Source organism: Trichomycterus rosablanca, chromosome 3, assembly GCF_030014385.1.
Source record: "Trichomycterus rosablanca isolate fTriRos1 chromosome 3, fTriRos1.hap1, whole genome shotgun sequence".
NCBI lineage: Eukaryota > Metazoa > Chordata > Actinopteri > Siluriformes > Trichomycteridae > Trichomycterus > Trichomycterus rosablanca.
This window is the reverse complement of record NC_085990.1, coordinates 39,539,733-39,559,289: the sequence shown is the minus strand read 5'-3', so window position 1 is coordinate 39,559,289 and position 19,557 is coordinate 39,539,733. Positions and strand designations below refer to the sequence as shown.

The following is a 19,557-nucleotide window of genomic DNA, read 5'->3' as shown; positions in this document are numbered from 1 at the left end:
ATCGTGGGCAGGATAATTTGGCTGGCCTGCAACTACACAGTCTCATACACAGAAGGGTTTTTCACACTGTGTGTTGTGACACATTTACCTCATCTCAAGTATTAAAATGATCTGCAATTTGAGCTGCAGTAGTTCATAACAGATCCCATAGCCTTTATTTTCATTAATGAGTCCCAACAACCTGTTGGTGGTTTATGGCTAGTTTCCCTTGGAACATTGTTGGCGGTCCTTGCTACTTTGGAGAAACTTTTAGATTTGCTTTTACTTTTAAATTGCACCCCTCCCCAATTTTCTCCCAATATACTGTAGTTGTATCCAATTCCCAGACTGTAACTTCCTCCACCACTGAAGACTCCACCCTGATGAGGAAAGCTATCAATTCCCTCCAACACTTCTTCCTTTCATCTGCCAGAATTGGGGTCACACAGGGTCACTCAGATCAGTGGTAGCTTAGTGGTTCAGGTACTGCACTGTTAAACAAAAGATTGCTGGTTTAAGCCCCACTAACGCCCCACTAACGCCCCACCAGACCCTTAACTCCCAATTGCTTAGATGTAATTATCACAATTTTAAGTTGCTTTGGATAAAATTTAGTAAATGTGTGTATGGCACTGCAGAATCACTGGGCACAATGCAGTAACACACACCAAACAGAATGGCAATCCAGTCAGTCATGACTGTATGTAGCAGTAGTGGGCTAGTGTAATTTACCACTGCCCCACCAGAGAATCTTATGCAAACAATGGGTTGTTGCAGTCTTAATCATTCCAATAGTAATTTCTGCATTGATTTCTTAGTAAATAACTGGAGAACATACTTCTGTAGACAAAAACAACTTTAGGTTAACAAACTTAGTTTTTTTTGTTACATTATATTATGTTATATTTTATGTTATAAGTTTATTGTGGGTTTAAAAAAAAAAAAATTAAAAAATCTGGTGGGTTAAAAATCTTCAAACAGCAACTTAAATTTAACACGTCTCTTACTTGTTTGTAGACATTTGTTTTCAACTGTACATTTGCAGCATTTAGCAGACCTTCAATTAGGACTAAACACAATTCAAGCAATTTAAGGTTAGGGGCCTTGCTCAGGGGCACAACAGTGGCAACTCTGCAGTGATTGGGCTCAAACCAGTACAACACAGGCCTAAGGTGTAGATATGAAAGACAATTTGGACCCTGTATAAATTTGAACTAAAAAAAACACAAACATTCCATTTTAAAAATAACATTTATTGACGGATAATGAACATAAATCATACTAACAAGTGGATGTTTTAAACACATAAGAAACTGAAATTTTAACAGCGATTTTAAATAGTTACAAGAAGTTGGTGTACAATATGAGTCCAAAATGTAAAACAGGAAATATAGAGATATGGTATTAAAATCTACCCTTTTGGCAAAGTGCTGTGTTATTCCAGTAAACTAAAATGAATCAAAGCATAGTCTGATATTTATAGTCTGATCAATGCTGCAACATCAATACAATGCAGCACAAACACAGAAACAGAGTGATTATTTGCTAACCGAGTGGCTCACAGAGACTTATTTCTTCCCCTGTGCATAGTGATTTGAAGTCCCTTTGGACACATTTCAAGTTCTTCACCGATGTCACACTGTTATCCTGGAAGGCACACGATTCTTAACAGAATTCAAGGCAAATTAAAAATCCCTGTTGTTAATATTAAAAGTTGGGTTACACAAAACCAAAAAAGCTGCTCGTCTAAAACAAAATCTAAACATATTTATGAAAAATGTAAAATAGTAGCATTACTCCCAGTCCGTTTGGGAGCTAAAAATGCATTGCATGTTGTGCTCACTAAGAGAGAAAAGAGAGGGGTGGGTAAATAAAACACAATCTATTCATGCATTCAGAGAACATAGTTTGAGTGTTTTTCTTAAGTCAAGCCTGCATGACATATTCATCATTCCAGTCCATTATGAGAAAACACCAGATTTGCCACTGCAGGCGTATCATTGAACACAGAACAATAACAACACATGAATTAAATGTCTATAAGACACTAAACTTGCTACATTTGGTTTAAATATTCACTTCAGCCAGTACATTTTTCTTAATGATAAGGCATACAACCTAAAAGCATCAAAAGCTTTTTACAGTCAGAAAGGCAGTTATTAAACACAAAGAAAAATGTTTCATTAAAAAATAGACTTAACAGTTGACTCCACATTTGCAGGTTTAACAGTCAGTTCTGAGACTTTTCCCCCCACAGTTTCAGGATGAGCAAATCATTACCGTTCATTCAGTTTTGTTAAAAATGTTCATTAAGTACAAATAATTCCACAAGGCAATGTACACAAGGACAAATTTAGAGGTTCTTTCAGTATGTACAAAGATATTTAACATTTGTCAAGTAATTTGCATTTTAGTAAAGAGTACAGGTGAACTGCTTTTTGACCCTGAGACGTGTATGGCAGATTCAAAGCAAACCAACAACAAAAATGACATTGAAACACTTCTTTTTTTCTTTTCATCTTTCAGGACTCACACTATAAAGTCTTTTCACACTATAAAAAGTCACACTCAAAAGTAAAACAATGCTACATACATACATTACACTGCAGATTACAACTTCATACTGATATATCATTAATAATAGACTTTTTTTTTCTTTTAAAAATATTTAGGAAGGTTTTTTAGGTTTTTAAATATATTTAACATATTTTGAAATTGACTACTTTTAATGTTAATGAGTGACAACATAGCTAACATAATGTAGCAGAATGACTTCTGGAGGAGAGAAAAAGCACAATCGACCATTGTGTGGATTTACACTCTTCCAGAGGGGCTTCTGATTATTAGTACCGGTAAGTAAGATAATAAAAAATATGGCTTTACTTATTATAATACCATATTATATAAACTCATGGCAGGACTGAAGCATGCCTGTTTAACAAAATACAACATGCAAAAAGGATAAAAAAAAAAAACTTATGATTGACTCCATGTCAGGTTCTGTGAAGTGCACATAAACTTAATGAATCACTGCAGAATGTCTAATCCAATTACAATATGTTAACACAACTGAAGCTAAACAGAGCCTATTTTGGACATATGCTCAAGCAGACCTGTACCTGCACTAGAGTAAAGTGACCTATGCTATTGATTCTAAAAAGATCCCACTGTGTCTATGTGAAACGTCTAGGTCCCAGCACAAAGCCGGGAAGGAGAGAGAGAGAGTATGATCTACAGGAGCACAGTGGCAATGGTCTCAGTAGTTGTACTGCCTCTGTCCTGGCTGGTGGACATGGCCTGATGTGGCTTTGCCCTGCCTGGCTCCCACGTCACGGAGCTGGTTCAGGCGACGAAGCGCGTTACGGGAGAGTTGTTGCCGCTGCACGTTGTCCCGGATCTTTTGAGCCAGGCGGCCATTTTTAGCCTGCTCCAGGAAGCTGGCATGGGTGGCAGCAAGAGCGGCTGCATAGCAGCCAGTAGGATGAGTCGTTCTACGCTGAGCTTCAGTCCTGCAGAGACAGCAATAGACCAGCAATTACAACAATTACCATAATACAGGGTACTGATATGCAGCAGGCACACCATTTAGACTACACATTTACTGGAAGTAAAATTATTTGCATTTAGTGATGCAACAGGTCTTACAGGCATCCCCTCATCCCCACTATCATATCAGTTAAGAGGAGGCACAAATACAAAAAGATTAAACTTGGTCTGAACACTTAAATATGCAACCAGTATCAATTCTTGGTGTGGTTATAATAAACTGTTTGTGTTTACAGACCAATCAATATCCTACAGACCAGGGTTTAAATACATGATGCATTTATTTGCATGATTTTATGATGCTGAAGTGTGAGTTATCTACAAAGTGTGTATGTGCACGTTAGATACGTGAGGTATGTATGTGTGTGGGCATGTAATGTATAACCTAATATAATATATGTATAACCTAATTAATATGATGATTCACATTGGATGCACCCGTTAGGGGTCCCCACAGCAGATCATTCATCCGCATATTTGATTAGGTACAGTTCTTACACCGAATGCCCTTCCTGATGCAACCCTCCTATTTATCCAGTCTTGGGACCAGCACTAAGTGTGCACTGATATTTGCCATAACTTCATGCCTATGTGTTTGTGAACCAAGCCCTAGATTCGAACTTTGGCACGGCAGCGTGGCTCCTACCATCACACCACACAAGCTGGCTGATTTAAATTCATATTAATGGTACCAAAAACAATTATTATTATTATTATTTTTTGTTGCTGCGCCCATATTTTTATGCATACCAGTTTTCAAGCTGGATGCCCTTCCTAACATAGCCCTCAAATTTTTATTTGGGCTTGGGACTGACAGAGTGTACTGACCAATGCACCACACAATGGCCAGGCTGTTTCAGCCGTTCCCTTTAGACATTTGCCAACCTGGTTTGTGCGGACTGGCTGATAGAAACGCTGAGATTTAAAGTAACCTGCTATTCTGTATTGTTTTTTCTTTTAATAATAACAATACATACATGAACCAAACATGTTTCTATCTTCACTTGCCTTTCAAATAAGAGCACTTTATTATGGCTGAATAAAAAAAAAAAAACAGCACTGAATCTCTCCTCAGCAAAGACAGTGTCATTGTCTTTAACTGGACACTGATGCTCCACAAAGGTTTAACCTGAATTATCACCTGCGGTGTTAAGCAAGAGAAATGTTAAAAGAAAAACAAAGATCAAGTGAACCCTCAGCAAATGCACCTCAGCTGCATTTCTTCATGCTAGTGGCACATAGCACACTGATTCTGTGCTGCACGCACACTACATGCTTCACCAACGAGTCACTCACATAAATTACAGCTTTATTAAATATTTGAATTGTTTCAAATACTAACTCTTTAAATAACTACAATCCAATTGTACATAAGTTAATTGTTTGCAATTTTATGAAGTTATTCATTTTTTAGAGCTTGCACTTTAGTGATGTAGGTAACCACAAGATACAGTATCATGATATATAGGAACACAACACAAAAAAGTCAGTGCCGTGTGTAATACACATCTCACACGTTAAAAAGACATGGTGTGATTTGGCAGTAGGCTGTTTCTAAGCAGCAAGCAAGTAAGCAGGTTGTGTGCACAACATGCATGTTACACCATGCGTGTTGTCTGGATTTTTTTCCCCTTGTTTTTTTGTTCCTGTCTGCAGCTGATGTTAATTGTGAGACAAATCTGATTGTGTGGATGAAAAAAACAGGATGAAGCTTCAAGATTAAAAGTCGAGCTGACCTGAAAACATCAGGTTGCTTGCAGTGTGTTTATGCAGAGCTGTTTTTGTGTTTAAGATATGTTTAAATGTCTCTGAAAAAAAACATCTTGTAGAGCACTTTGTGTACTTATGGAGTCTGACAGATAAGATGGGGCGCCCTATTTCCTTCGGGATCAATAAAGTATCTATCTATCTATCTATCTATCTATCTATCTATCTATCTATCTATCTATCTATCTATCTATCTATCATCTATCTATCTATCCATTTAAAATGGCTATGAACACTAGGTAAGCAGGTGTGTGCCCCTTGTGTTTTGCTTTAAGTAGGAATGATTAAAGTAGGCAGGGCTGTTTGTCTTGATTCTCTAAGATCAGCTTTCAGTTGCATAAACATGGGTTAGTTGGTTTTGGTTTTCTTTTATTTTTAACCTGTCACCACCTTGGTGGACACATTTATTTCTGTTACACCTGTAAGTGTTTGACACTCCTAAAAAGAAAATGTAAATTTGAAGATAAATTAAAACCTGGCGCGATCAACTACAATCTTGTGTCTGTCTGGTACTTTCTTGTTCTTTACAATAAATGTTGCTATTTACACCATCAACAAGCCTATAATAAGTTGGCAACAATGAATATTAAAGCTGAAGGGTTGCAACAAAAAGGGCATTCGGTGAAAGAACTGTGGTTCAATGATCTGCTGTGGGGACCCCTAACGGGAGCATCCGAAGGGATTCATCATATTATATCAGGTTATACATTTTATGTACACACTTACATACCTCACATATCTAACGTGCACATAAACACTTTGTAGATAACTCACACTATAGCATGGTAAAGTTTATAATGTATTTAAACCATGGTGTGGGGGATATTGATTGGTCTGTAAGGGCAGTTGTAGCCTAGCAATCCTACTGGAATAGTAATCAGAAGATCATTGGTTTTACATTTACATTTTCTGCATTTAGCAAATGCTTTTATCCAAAGTGACTTACAGTACTGTGATGGTTAAGGGCCTTGCTCAAGGGCCCAACAGTGGTAACCTGGCAGTGGTGGGGCTTGAACCAGCGACCTTTCAATTACTAGTCCAGTACTTTAACCACTAGGCTACAACTGCCCTTACAGTTATTCAAGCCCCACCACTACCAGGTTGCTGCTGTTGGGCCCTTGAGCAAGACCCTTAACCCTTCACTGCTCAGACTGTATACTGTTCCAGTACTGTAAGTCGCTTTGGATAAAGGCATCTGCTAAATGCCGAAATGTAATGTAAAATGTTTTTTAAATGACACCATGTATTGTGCCCAAACCACAACGATCATGTAATGTTTACCTACTCCATGCAAAGAGCATTGAAAAATAAATATACCTGAGAATGTTGGGTTCACAGGAGCTTTCCTTTAGTTGGCGTCGGTGTGAGCTATGCACAGCATAGACAGACATGCTGGGATGCTCGATGAGCAGGTTCTCCAGAGGACTGGTCTCCAGCAACACCGGAGCTCTTCCGCTAGCAGTGAAGCATGGCGGAGGTGTGATGAACCAGCTCTCCTCCAGACTGCATGCTGCATCCAAGCGCAAAAATTCCCCATCCTCAGGATCCATGTCTGCCACGGAGTCCAGAGAGGAGCAAGACGGGTATCGCAGAGGGCAGTCAGGAGCATCGCCATTCTCAGAGCACACCTCTATCAGCTCATCCTCACAGGCACTGGTACAAGCTTTAGCTAGAGAAGCAGACAACGTGGTCAGTATTTACTCACCCACAATGATCTTTATAAGCACATACAAATAAATATGCAATTTAAAAGCATAGTGTATTTTCAAATACTATTTAAAAAGAGATTAAACAATGTGCTCTAAGCAGCAAATAGTTGTACTTATTTGTCAAACCTGGTTGAGAAATGTTTAATGCTTAATTCTCAAAGCAAGCAACCCTGCATTAATTGAAAAAGTCTGTAGGTGGCACTGTACGCAATGCACTTCAGTCTAACGATACGGTTTCTCATCAGATTCATACTACTAGTTCAAGACAAATATTCAATGTAAAAAAATCTGTGTAATGAATAAGCCTTAAAATTATAATTTTATTTTTCTTATAAACTGCAAGTAAGCAAAAACTGGCCCTGTGACATCACAGTGTCTGTACAAAGCATTGTAGAAACTAAACTATATAGTCTACACCAGGGGTCACCAACCTTTTCAAGACCGAGAGCTACTTCAAGGGTACTGAGTAATACGAAGGGCTACTTGTTTGATACAAACTTTATATATAACATAGGGTTCAGTGGCGGCTGCTGGTCTTTCAAAGAGGGGAAGCTCATTTTCGGCTTACATCATAAAATTTGTCAATTTATTTATACATAAATTTTGCCCTCCGTTCCTTTTCAAGAAAATGGCCTGTGATCCTATCGTACCAAGTAGGCGTCTTTTCCAGGGACTTGACCAGTGTCCTCTCAATGGCCAGCAAATAGCTGTCAATCGAAACGGGATTCAGCCTTTCGACTGATCCTCCAATCATTTTGCAGAAGCTCCGCATCCAGACCCGCCCACAGCTCCATTCACCCCCAGAGACGCTCAGCGTCCGGGGGCAGGACAAAATCGTGGCATTTATCCAATGACCGGCGAGTTTCGAAGCAATGAAAAAAACTGTTCCATGCAGTCCCATTGAAGTGAATAGACGCTCCGCTTCTACGGGCAAATGCATTGACGCTACGCGAATGTATGAGAAGTTAACAAAATCGAGTCAGTCAATTTGTGATAAGTAGCTGATTCTGAACGAACTCTTCAAGATGAACGTGTTCTAACGCATTTGTAGTCAATGAAATGTTAACACAACTGTACATATTTGACCATTTAATTTTTGACATTTTAGGGGAAGCTGAGCTTTCCTTGCAGTCTTAGAGAAATCGCCACTGGTGGAGAATCAGACAAAGGCGACCTTTAAGTGTTGAGCATCTAAATTCTGGTATCAAGCAAGAATAGGCAAAACACTGCAACAATTAATATCCTCAGTTCAGAAATTTTTAATTTTTGACATTTTAGGGGAAGCTGAGCTTCCCTTGCAGTCTTAGAGAAATCGCCACTGATAGGGTTGCATGATTCACCTTCAATTATATTATTATTATTTTTTAATAAATATTCATATATATGAAGAGTCTGATGTTAATGTTAATTATTCCTCAGAAAAATTATTAACAATGATTTACCATGGTATGAAACACAGATATATTTCAGCATGTAACATTATTTATCTCTAATAATCTAAATCTGTTTCAATATTTGAAAGTCAGAGCTATCACATCTCTGATATTTTTGTAAATATTGTTCCTGACGGTTTTGTATGAATGAGCAAATTTCTTGCATTTTGATCAACATCACATCATTTTTTCTTCTGTACCATTTTTTTTGGAAATCAATAACAGTCACATCTTCAGATCATGTCCCATTTGTAATTATCACTTTTTTTTGCAACATTTTAGAACAAATCATGAACTCGGTCCCATGTTTGTACAAATTATCAGTTATGTACGATTTAAAAAAAAGCTGCGATATACATGGAAGTTTTTGTGACACATACTGAAGTTTCTCTTCACATTCCTCCCAATCATTGTGAAAATATTAAGTTTTCATTCGTTTTTCTTGTATGTTTTTTCAGTATTAGTTTTTCGGGGTAAAACCCGCATCTCGCTCCACATCGTAGCTGCGCATGCGTAGCATGCTTGTCTCAGAGTTATGCGCACAATATAAAACTCTGCACCCAGACAAGATCAGAGCTCATATAATCATCAAACGTTTTTGTTTTTAACATTTTATATTCACTATTGTCATTTTCAAATCTACATCAATGCAAGTGTTATTGATTCAAAAAGAACAGCAACACAAATCTAATTTTCAGACGGAGCTCTATAGTCACTAGTGCTATTTTATAACATATGCCCTGCGGGCAACTCACGTGGTCCCTGCGGGCGACCAGGTGCCCGCGGGCACCGGGTTGGTGACCCCTGATCTACACCAATGTTTTCTAAAAACACTTTCTTTTTTTCAAGCAACCCACATTATGTCCATTAGTCCAGTTTTCTCTGAATTTCTCTGGCTCACCATGCTATTAAATCTTATTGTTTACACTTCTTTGTAATTGTGGGTTTGCTTTATAGCACTCTTTGCTGCAGAACATGTTTTGTTCAGTAAAGTTTTTGGCTTTTATGTCTTTAAATAACATTTTTTCAGTGGTTATGAAATGTTTTTACTATAATAGAAATACCACAGTAATTGTCTATGTTTGTAATTAATAAAAATGATAATACATTTAATAATAATAATCGGGTGGCAGAGGAATAAATTACGTTAGGCCATTACCACTGCTCAAATCAGGGCCTAAAATACTAGGATTTGGCTTTTTTTCCCCCACAGTAACCCACAGCCATTTTTTGCCATCATTGACAACACCAATCATGCACAAAAACACAGGACAGAACTTTCAAAGTTTGGCATCACTAGAAATAAAAAAAGACTTAAAACACAAGCACCTTGCCTCCTTGTCTCCCCTACTGAAAAGGAGGGATCTCAATGCATCCTCCTCTAATTTTTCCAGTTTATCTGGCCAGGAGCAAGCACCTAGTAACTGTTCTTGACATTACCATGGACAGAAATACTCAACTAGGTATTCTGCATTCACATCTCCCAGCTGAGTCTGAAGCCACAAAGGTAAAAATAACTCAGACCTAACCTTATTTCCTCTAGTCGCTGCACTGGATGCATTAGCATTATACTGTATAATAAGTGGCTACACTTGCTCCTCCCCACCAACATTTAGCTGAGAGCCAGAGCCATGCTAGACAGATCTCATTGCATTTGAAATATTCACACCCAGCTTGATGTAAGATAGTCTGTGAGTTTGATCGTGTTGCACAGGGCTTCTTTAAAACAGCTGGCATATGGCAGACACTGCTATTTTTTCGCCCTGCTTGACATCTGCAATATGACCCTCCATACTGGTATCACTGTTAGACGAGGGCAGCTGGGGTCACTGCAGACAAACTTTTCCAATTAAGATGCAAAGTTTAGCGTGCTGGGAATGCCTTGCCACATTCATTTAAAGTCTAAAAATACCATTGTGCATGGAATCTCTGTTTTCTATAAATTCTTTAGTCAAGGGTATAAATACATTTACACATGCTGGTACAGATAGGACAGTTTGAAGAGACACAGAAGGTGTAAGAGCATTCTCTAACCAAGATAGTCAACGAGGATCCAGTCTTCATCGTCTTCGTTCTTGTTAAAGCCCACATCTGCAAGACACTGGCTGGCCTCCTCCAGGGCATCTCCGAACAGGATGCTGGTAAACCTCTGGAACATAGTGGGGATGCTAAGAGAGGAGGAGCGGGCTGGATCAGTCCTGCTAGCGTTGGCTCAGGATGAAGCTCTTTGGTCATCAGCTGCTGGAGCCGCTCACAGAAACTTTTGGAAAGTTGCTAAAGTGCATGAGTTTCTCCTTCTTGTACTTAAGCCACCTACATCAAGGTCATAGCTTTTATCAGCTGTGCAAAAGCAAGGCTCTGTGGACAAGAGAGAAAAAATAGTCACTTCTCTATACCAAGGGGCTAGAACAAACCAGTATGAAAACAGACAAGAGCACAGTGTTAAATCAACATGATAAATGTTTAAAAACAAAGAACCTATCAATACTTCTAGACTAGTTAATGTAATATGCAGCAGGTAATAATAGTTATAGAGCCCAGAGCAAGCCTGAGCAATATAAAATATAAAATATTAAAATGTCTTAGTTTCGTAATGATTCTTGTAAACATATCAAGCCAACCTGCCAGTGAGCACTCCAAGCATCACTGTTTGCTAAGAACACACTGTTGAATTCCTGAAGAGCTAGAATCCAGCCCATCTTTGTGACTGCTCTAAGACGCCTACTAAACCTGTTCATAATTTAACGTATTGCATCAGCAATGCTCGGCCACAGCACAGATTTAGCCTAGTCTTAGACAAAATATTTAATTTACTAATGATTATCTATTAAAATAATCCACAGTTCATTGCAGAATTGCCTAAACAACAAATTGTAAATTTATTCCCATGAAGTGTGAAGATTGTCAAGACATTAAGATATTAATCACAGAAAGCCAATACTAATACCCAGGAGGGACAAATTGTATTACTTATCTAGTATTCTACATAAAAAAACTGTATAATGCCCACCCATCTCATAAACATGTCATTGTCTCAAACCTGCTTCCTGTAGTTAGCTTTGTCTCTTTAAGGGGGTGAAGTGGATTACAAAGCCTAAAAACATAGCATTAACCACATTACACTGTAGACTGAAAACAAATCAAACAATATAAACCACCAACCAGTTATTACAATGATACTGCATTGTAACAGCAACATTAGAAGAAAACATTCATTTTGTGACTGCTCTAAGATGCCTACTAAACCTGTTCATAATCTAATGTATTGCATCAGCAATGCTCGGCCATAGCAAAGATTTAGCCTAGTCTTAGACTAAACAATTAATTTAATGATGATCATCTATTAAAATAATTCACAATTTACTGCAGCATTGCCTGAACTTCCAAGAATTATAATAGTCATCACATTTTAAGCAATTGTCTATCCAGTCTACATAAATACTTAAGATAGATGACCTATATTAATCACAGAAAGCCAATACCAATACCCAGGAGGGACAAATTGTATTGCTTATCTAGTATTCTACATAAAAAACTGTACAGTATAATGCCCACCCATCTCATAAACATGTCATTGTCTCAAACCTGCTTCCTGTAGTTAGCTTTGTCTCTTTAAGGGGGTAGAGTGCATTACAAAGCCTAAAAACATAGCATTAACCACATTACACTGTAGACTGAAAACAAATCTAACAATATAAGCCACCAACCAGTTATTACAATGATGCTGCTTTGTGAGAGCAACTTTATAAGAAAATAAACATTCAATTTTGTCTATTTTTAGACAAAGACAATTTGGTGTAATGCTATAGTTCAGGTAAAAAACAGTAGTTTAAAAAGCTGAGAAACCTGGAACAATAGCATTACTGCACCTGTGTAAAGTACTGTAAGTCTTTAAACTGCCTTTAGTTTCTGCCAACATATTGATTCTTAGAATAATACAGACCCAGTGTTGCCATTGGTTAGGTTTTCTCTTACCTTTGTTATAAATAGTTTAAGTGAAAACATTTAAAGCTCTAGCATTACACAGGCTTTTTTTTTTTTTTAAATAAAAATAGCTAACTTATACAATTTTAATGTAAACAAAAGAAGAACATAAATAAATTAACAATAAATAATATTAATTCATAATAAAATGTACAACAAATCAACCTAGATCTATTGTCACCTAACATTACATACATTTGAGGCTTAATACATAGCAAATGTGATCTAATAGCAATCTAGCAAAATGAGGTCAGTATTTGAACAATGCATCACCATCCCTAAAATACTGTACATTTAAATTACACCAATTTGTGATTACAATAGGCCTAGCCAAATTATGATTTAGTGTAAGTTGTTAATTACAGCAATTAAATTCATTTTGGGCAAGTGTTTAAAAACTGTAAAAGTTATAATAAGTTGATAAAAATAAGCCTGTGAAAATCAATCCTGCCCAAGAAAAACACCCACATGTTAAACAATAAACTTTAAGCTAATCTTGCTGAGTTCCTTATCGCTAAACCTGAAATTTAATTTAATGTGAATTAAATGAATGTTTCTGTAGACAGAAAAATAGGAAGGCCTATTATATATAACTGGAACTGTATTAAGTCCTGTTTATATTCACAATTATGGCATTTAGCAGATGCATTTATGTAAAGTGACTTACAATTGTGACTGATACTGTGCAAGCAATTTAGGATTAAGGGCCTTGCTCAGGGGGCCAACTTGGTGGGGTTTAAACCAGATACCCTCTGATCACTAGTCCAGGGCCGTGTATCAAAACATTATTCGCTATAATTAAATACAATAAAACATTAAAACGCAGGTGAAATCCTCCCCCAATGTCTGGGATCATTAGGGAGCTGCTGTGTCGTCACACTGACGTGCAGTCCTAATAAGGTGCGTAATAAGTAAACCTAATGACGGCACGCAGATAAAGTTATAAAATCCTTGACATGTTCAATTACAATTATAACATTTTAATAAAAGTGTTTAAGTACAATACTGTATCGAAAGATCGGCATCATATTGTTGTATCCTCCAGTCTAAAGACCTACAAAAACACTTGATTTCGATTGTTTGCATTTTTAACGACATACGACTGCTGCGGAAAACAATTCTACGAAACAAAGAAACAAAACAATTCCCAGCTGAAGTAAAAAAGTTTGGCACATAACAGCCAAGTTATACAGGTTAATAACAATGTAGTAACACTTTATAACCAGCTAACTATGCATTTGTTTACAAAATGCTCGTGTACATTTTATTAACAATAACAAAGAGACTCACCTGCGGTACACAACTGCTGTAAACAGGAAGACCGTATCTTAAAAAAATGAAAGACAGGTCGAGTAAAGTTGAGGTAGAATAAGATAAACGATATAAATATATCGATAGAAATATAATTCTTCTCTGAAGACAGAACTAGTTTGTACACTCTCATACGGCAACTTGTTTCTTTTAGCTCCCTTTCTCTCTCTCTCTCTCTCCCTCTCTCTCTCTTTCTCTTCGGCTGCTCCCTTTGTTATTGTTGTGTAAAACCAGCAGCTGATCGGTGGCTACGTCACTACGGACAGCCTATGAAAGGGCCCTGTTTAAACTCAGTCATCCAATCAGCGAGCGAGAATTGCTGTGACTGACTGTCACCAACGCACGTGATCAGCCAAAGAAAGACAAGACTGGGCAAATCTCCTTTGCTTTGGCTCCGACAAGGGCAGTTCGATTCCATAATCCAAAGAGTCGACTCCGATTCGATTCCTATGCCATGATTTCTTTATAAAAAGACCAAATTAAAGAAAATAATTATTTACACGAAATGGCGAGCTGATAAAGCAATTAAAGAGCTTTGTTGATCGCTGGCAGAGATTATACACGTTTCTAAAACTGTACCAGAGAGACAATTCCTCCAAAAGATATTACTGAAGTGCTCATAGTGGTAGAAAGTGCTTTTTAATTCAAAGGCCATATGCAATTTTATTTCCACACTCGTTAAACAATTTAATCCTGAAATTGAACACTTCCATTGCAATGAAAATATCAATGAAAATTTCTAACACTTTTCAAAGAGTTTTACATTGACTTCACAAAGCTTTACATGTAGATGTTACCATGACTGGTTTTGTTTAGCATGTGTTGTCAACTATTTTATTACATATTCAGTTTTACCAGTCTTTTCCAGGCATAGCTCCAGCTCTGGAGTCCCCAAACTAGCATAAGTGGACTGAATAAAGGTGCAAGATGTAGATGGTGACACCTGGATGGGCATTGACATTTTATTCAAAACTTACCTAGATAGAAATTCATCTTATATATTTCTAACAAATACAAAGGAGTGAAAATGGTGACAAACAGCTGCTCAAGATGTAGGCCATTGTTTTGTGTGTGGGGACGGGGGGTGGTGGTGTACACCTCCCAGGCAGATGGTTATGAAGAGCATGGCATAGAAAGAAGACACCATGATTACAATGGGTATTTAAATAGAGAATTAAGCATTCAATCCTCCATTCAGCCGCATCAAGTTGATTATACTGTATGTCTAGTAAACAGTGTCATTTCTTTACTTTTTTTTTAAAACACGTGTATTTTAAATGTCAAATTTATAGCTTTTAAATATGAGTCAATATTCTGCATTTTTGTGTCTTATTCAGTTATTTCTCTTTATTATAATTTGATTTAAATACAGTACACATGACACATTAATAATTAATTATTAATGCCAAAATGTCACATACATACACTTTTTAATGAAACTGTAATTTGTTAAATTGCTAGATTTTTCATTTAACTCAAAGAGTATAAAGAGAACATTTTCAATGTTTCACTGACAAACCTAGCGTATTTTGTAAACAGAAAAAAAAAAAACAAGAATGTGACACCTGCAACACACTCAGAAAGGCCAAGGGCAGAAACAGCTGCTGAATATGTGTGACCATCAAGGCCTCAGGCAGTATTGGTTGGAAAACCATCATGTTACTGTGATGAATATAGCCACATGAGCTCAGGAATACTTTGGAAAATAATTGCCAGTTAACACAGTCCACCACTGTAAAAAGAAATGCAATCTGAAACTATATTATGCCATATATTAATTCTCTGAGCCCGAAGTAATCTGAGATGGACCGAAAGACAGTGAAAATGTGTTTTGTGGTTCCGTGGGTGGGATATATTAGGCAGCAAGTAAACATTTTGTCCTCAAAGTTGATGTGTTAGAAGCAAGAAAAATGGGCAAGCGTAAGGATTTGAGCGAGTTTGACAAGGTCCAAATGTGATGGCTAGACAACTGGGTCGGAGCATCTCCAAAACTGCAGCTCTTGTGGGGTGCGTGGGTGGCTCATTGATGCACGTGGGGAGCGAAGGCTGATCCGTGTGGTCTGCTCCAACAGACGAGCTACTGTAGCTCAAACTGCTGAAGAAGTTAATGCTGGTTCTGATAGAAAGTTGTCAGAATACACAGTGCATCACAGTTTGTGAGCACCAACACAATATTAAGAAGGTGGTCATAATGTTATGCCTGATCTGTATATATATATGTATATGTGTGTGCGTGTGTGTGTGTGTGTGCGTGTGTGATTACAGAGACAGAGATAGGTAGATAGACAGGTAGATGGATACATACCTACATACACCTGTTAAATAGTTAGTAGTTGTATTTTTACAGGTATTTTTAAGTTATATGCTTTATATTGTAATATTTTTATTTGTGTTATTGCATTACATGGCATGAATTAGTAAAGTGACATTCATGTGTTTGTATCATCAAGCAGAATAATTGAACACCTATGCTTCTTACAAAACTGTTGAAGAATAAACACAGGTTTAAATAACCCAGTGTCTATTTGTAGCAGTGATGGAGGAAAATAAGGGTGGAGTGATGTACAGTTCTCTGTTTGAGCTCTGCTGTGTCATTTCCTGGTAATGACAACAAGCTGTGTATTAAATTAAAGCTTAAACCATTTCTTCCTTGGTCAGTAGTGGTTACCATGTCGCAAATATATTCTACTTTTATCAGCTGACTGTCTGTCGCCATATAACATTTATTGTATGTTTAATAAGAGGATGTGTTTTTCCTGCTAAGCAAATATTGTTCTACAGTACTAACAGTGTGCATACTACAAAAGTGACAATAAAACTCTCAGATCTCTCACCCTGGCTTCATTCCTGGCTACTTTACATGTATCGAAATTACACAACAGCAACTCAGTCCCAGTAGTATTTCCTCATTTTATGCTTTTTATATGTTTACCAAAACATTTGTTCAGAACTGAATAAAAAAAAAAATACAAATGTTCTTGATCATGTTTCCGGGATTGTATAAACACTAGATGTACCTTCTACCTTTCACTGTCAGGCTTATGTAATTTTGTTAATGTTTAAGGCATGTTCTGAACTTCGTGTGCAATGCCAGTGAAGAGGGTTTCCTGACCAAGCCACGGTGTTATTACATTGTGTAATCAGCTGATAACTGTTTTAGTGGATCTGATCACTGACATAAAGATATATAAAATACATATTAAAGTATATTAAAGAATTTTGTTCTCACGTTCTCCCAAATTATTTTGGGAGGATACTGTCTAAATCCTAAAATGTAATAAATGTGTGATTTTTTTTGTGTGATTTACTCAGTTATTATCAATAAGTGCCATCAAGTCGAATCAGTTTATAAAAACAAGTGACTGTGATTAGAACAGGGACTTTTGATGTGATGTATTACTAAATGCAAAAATATACACTTTTTATGTCAATTATTGTCTTTTAGAAATATTTTATAGATGTATAACATGTTTAACATTACTTTAGAATACCAACTTCATGCAAGATACATTTTTGTGTTACAAAGTAAAAGAAAACAAATCAGGTGGTGTAATGTCTGAACATGCTACATATAAGATAATTGAGAACAGCCAAATTACTATTAGTGTATTAAGGGAAACGGACGGAAACTATATTACATAAACTGTTGATGCATGCTCAATAATCCAGGTACACAAATCCACAAAGTTGAATCAGTTCATCTGGACACAAGTTTGTTGTAGAGAACAAACTCTACAACAAACTTGTGTCCAGATGAACTGATTCAACTTTGTGGATATATTACATAAAGACAATCCACATGGAGAATAAAAGAACATGCCAAATACTTTAAAGACAATAACCAGGGCCCATGAACCACTGAGCTGCCATAAAAAGTTATACAAAATATTGAAATATTTTGGTAAGCTTTTATTTTTAAAATATGGTAAAATAATAAGAGGGTATTTTAAAATGTGTATAGTGTGATATATTGCAATTTTTGTACACTTGTATACTATTTTTAAAAGCAGAGAAAAAAATCAGCTGTTTATTCTTGTGTGGGTTGTTACCACATGTTACCACCGAAACTGATCAATTTAATGAAAAGCAGTAAACAATGCTCAAACTGTGCAAAGAAAATACTACCACTTGGAAAAACCTGAGATAAATGTATTCAAAGTAAAGGTGCAGTCAGATCATGTGTGAAAACGAGGTAATGAGAGATTAGGAGCTTTACGGAGCTTACACTTTGACATCTGGGTGGACGATTGCATCAGCTGAACTGAACAGCTAAGTGGGCTGAGACAGCCTGAGGCAAGAATACAATCGAGGTGAAACATCCTGTCATTCAAGTAAGTAAGTAAGTAAGTAAATTTTATTTATAAAGCACTCTTAAAACAACTTACGTTGACCAAAGTGCTGTACATCGAATAAGCATACATAACACAACATTATATTAAAAAAGTAAGAACCAAATAAAAATACAGAGTAAGAGACAAAATAAAACAAATACAAATAGACTAAACAATTAAAATTAACACAGCTCCTCACTGTTCAAATGCCAGCTTATAAAGGTATGTTTTTAGGAGTGATTTAAAAACAGCGGCCGAAGGTGCTTGTCGAATATTAGGAGGTAGAGTGTTCCATAGCCTCGGAGCATAAACTGCAAATGCACGATCACCTTTTAGCTTCAAACGAGCCCTAGGAACAGTCAACAAATTCTGAGTGGCTGATCTTAAAGATCGCTGTGCGGTTGCGGGAGAAAGCATACCACTGAGATAAGCCGGGGCTTGACCATTAAGCGCTTTAAAAACAAATAAAAGCACTTTAAAATGAATCCTGTGCTGAACAGGCAGCCAATGTAGTGAGGCAAGGACTGGTGTAATATGGTTTCTTTTCTTGGTATTAGTCAGTAACCTTGCTGCTGCATTCTGGACTACCTGCAAATTCAAAACTGTGGTATTCACAATACAGTAAGCACACTGACATACCAAAAAGAAGGTAAAACCCATCTTAAATCACAGAGGACACAGATAGTGTAAAGCTTGTAAAGCTAAATATGATCAACAATGTTAATGCAGCCTAAATATGAATCAGTTCATTGTGAGTTGTTCACATGAGAAAAAACCCCAAGTTGTTTACTTTTAAAAACATACATGTACAAGAGTTAAACTGAAAATGTACATAAACATCTTAATCATGTGCTGATTACATTCATTTTCAAATTAATTGATCAGTCAAGTGAATCATACAAAATGATTCACTTATAGTAATTTATGTATCAGATAGATAGATTAGTAACATATACCTATGATTAATATGAATATAAAGTTATACTATAGCTATTTACATATATGAAATTATATCTATGTACATAGTACTATATACATAATAGCAATAATAACAATAAGCATATTAATAAAAAAAATGAATATGTATTATAATAATAACAGTAATAATAATAATAAAGATTAGTTAGGTATATATTAATAATAACAGTACCAGTAATAAAGGATGAGTAAATAGTAACTATACAGCTGTAACTATAACTATGGTGGATGGTGAAAAAAAAAACTATAACTATACGTATGACAGTTGTGTAAAGTGCAGGTGCAATGATAAATAATACATCCTAAATAATTGTAATAAAGCATTTTGCCAACTTAAGCACAAAGGTAATCAACTGGATGTTTATAGGGTCAATCTTACAATAATTAATTAATCCTGTTCAGGGATGTGGTGGGTCTGGCACAGTAAAGACAATCATTGACTCTCACCTAGGACCAAAGTAGAGCATTCAGTTCACCTTTAAAATGTTTTTGAGAGGTGGGCTCAGAAGAACAAATTCC

The 19,557-nt window shown here is 36.6% G+C and overlaps 1 protein-coding gene across 2 annotated transcripts; it reads right to left on the bottom strand.

Moving 5' to 3' along the window:
* Window positions 1-1,211: 1,211 nt before the first annotated feature.
* On the bottom strand, window positions 1,212-13,925 carry tp53inp1 (tumor protein p53 inducible nuclear protein 1). 2 transcript variants are annotated; one of them, XM_062991281.1, is made up of 4 exons: window positions 13,709-13,925; window positions 10,469-10,792; window positions 6,610-6,961; window positions 1,212-3,488 (listed from the first exon to the last, which is right to left on the bottom strand). In XM_062991281.1, the coding sequence occupies exons 2-4, from the start codon at window positions 10,590-10,592 to the stop codon at window positions 3,236-3,238; spliced, it is 729 nt and encodes a 242-aa protein (XP_062847351.1). In that variant the 5' UTR covers window positions 10,593-10,792; window positions 13,709-13,925; the 3' UTR covers window positions 1,212-3,235. The 2 variants fall into 2 exon arrangements, with proteins under 2 accessions (XP_062847351.1, XP_062847353.1); XM_062991283.1 differs by lacking the exon at window positions 13,709-13,925 and having other exon boundaries at window positions 10,469-11,288.
* Window positions 13,926-19,557: the final 5,632 nt, after the last annotated feature.

Coding starts and splice junctions, on each gene's coding strand:
- tp53inp1 (XM_062991281.1), bottom strand. CDS start 10,592: ATGTTCCAGAGGTTTACCAGCATCCTGTTCGGAGATGCCCTGGAGGAG. Junction 6,962..10,468: donor GATCCTCGTTGACTATCTTG/GTTAGAGAATGC, acceptor CTGCTTCTCTAG/CTAAAGCTTGTACCAGTGCC. Junction 3,489..6,609: donor TGTGAACCCAACATTCTCAG/GTATATTTATTT, acceptor CTGTCTCTGCAG/GACTGAAGCTCAGCGTAGAA.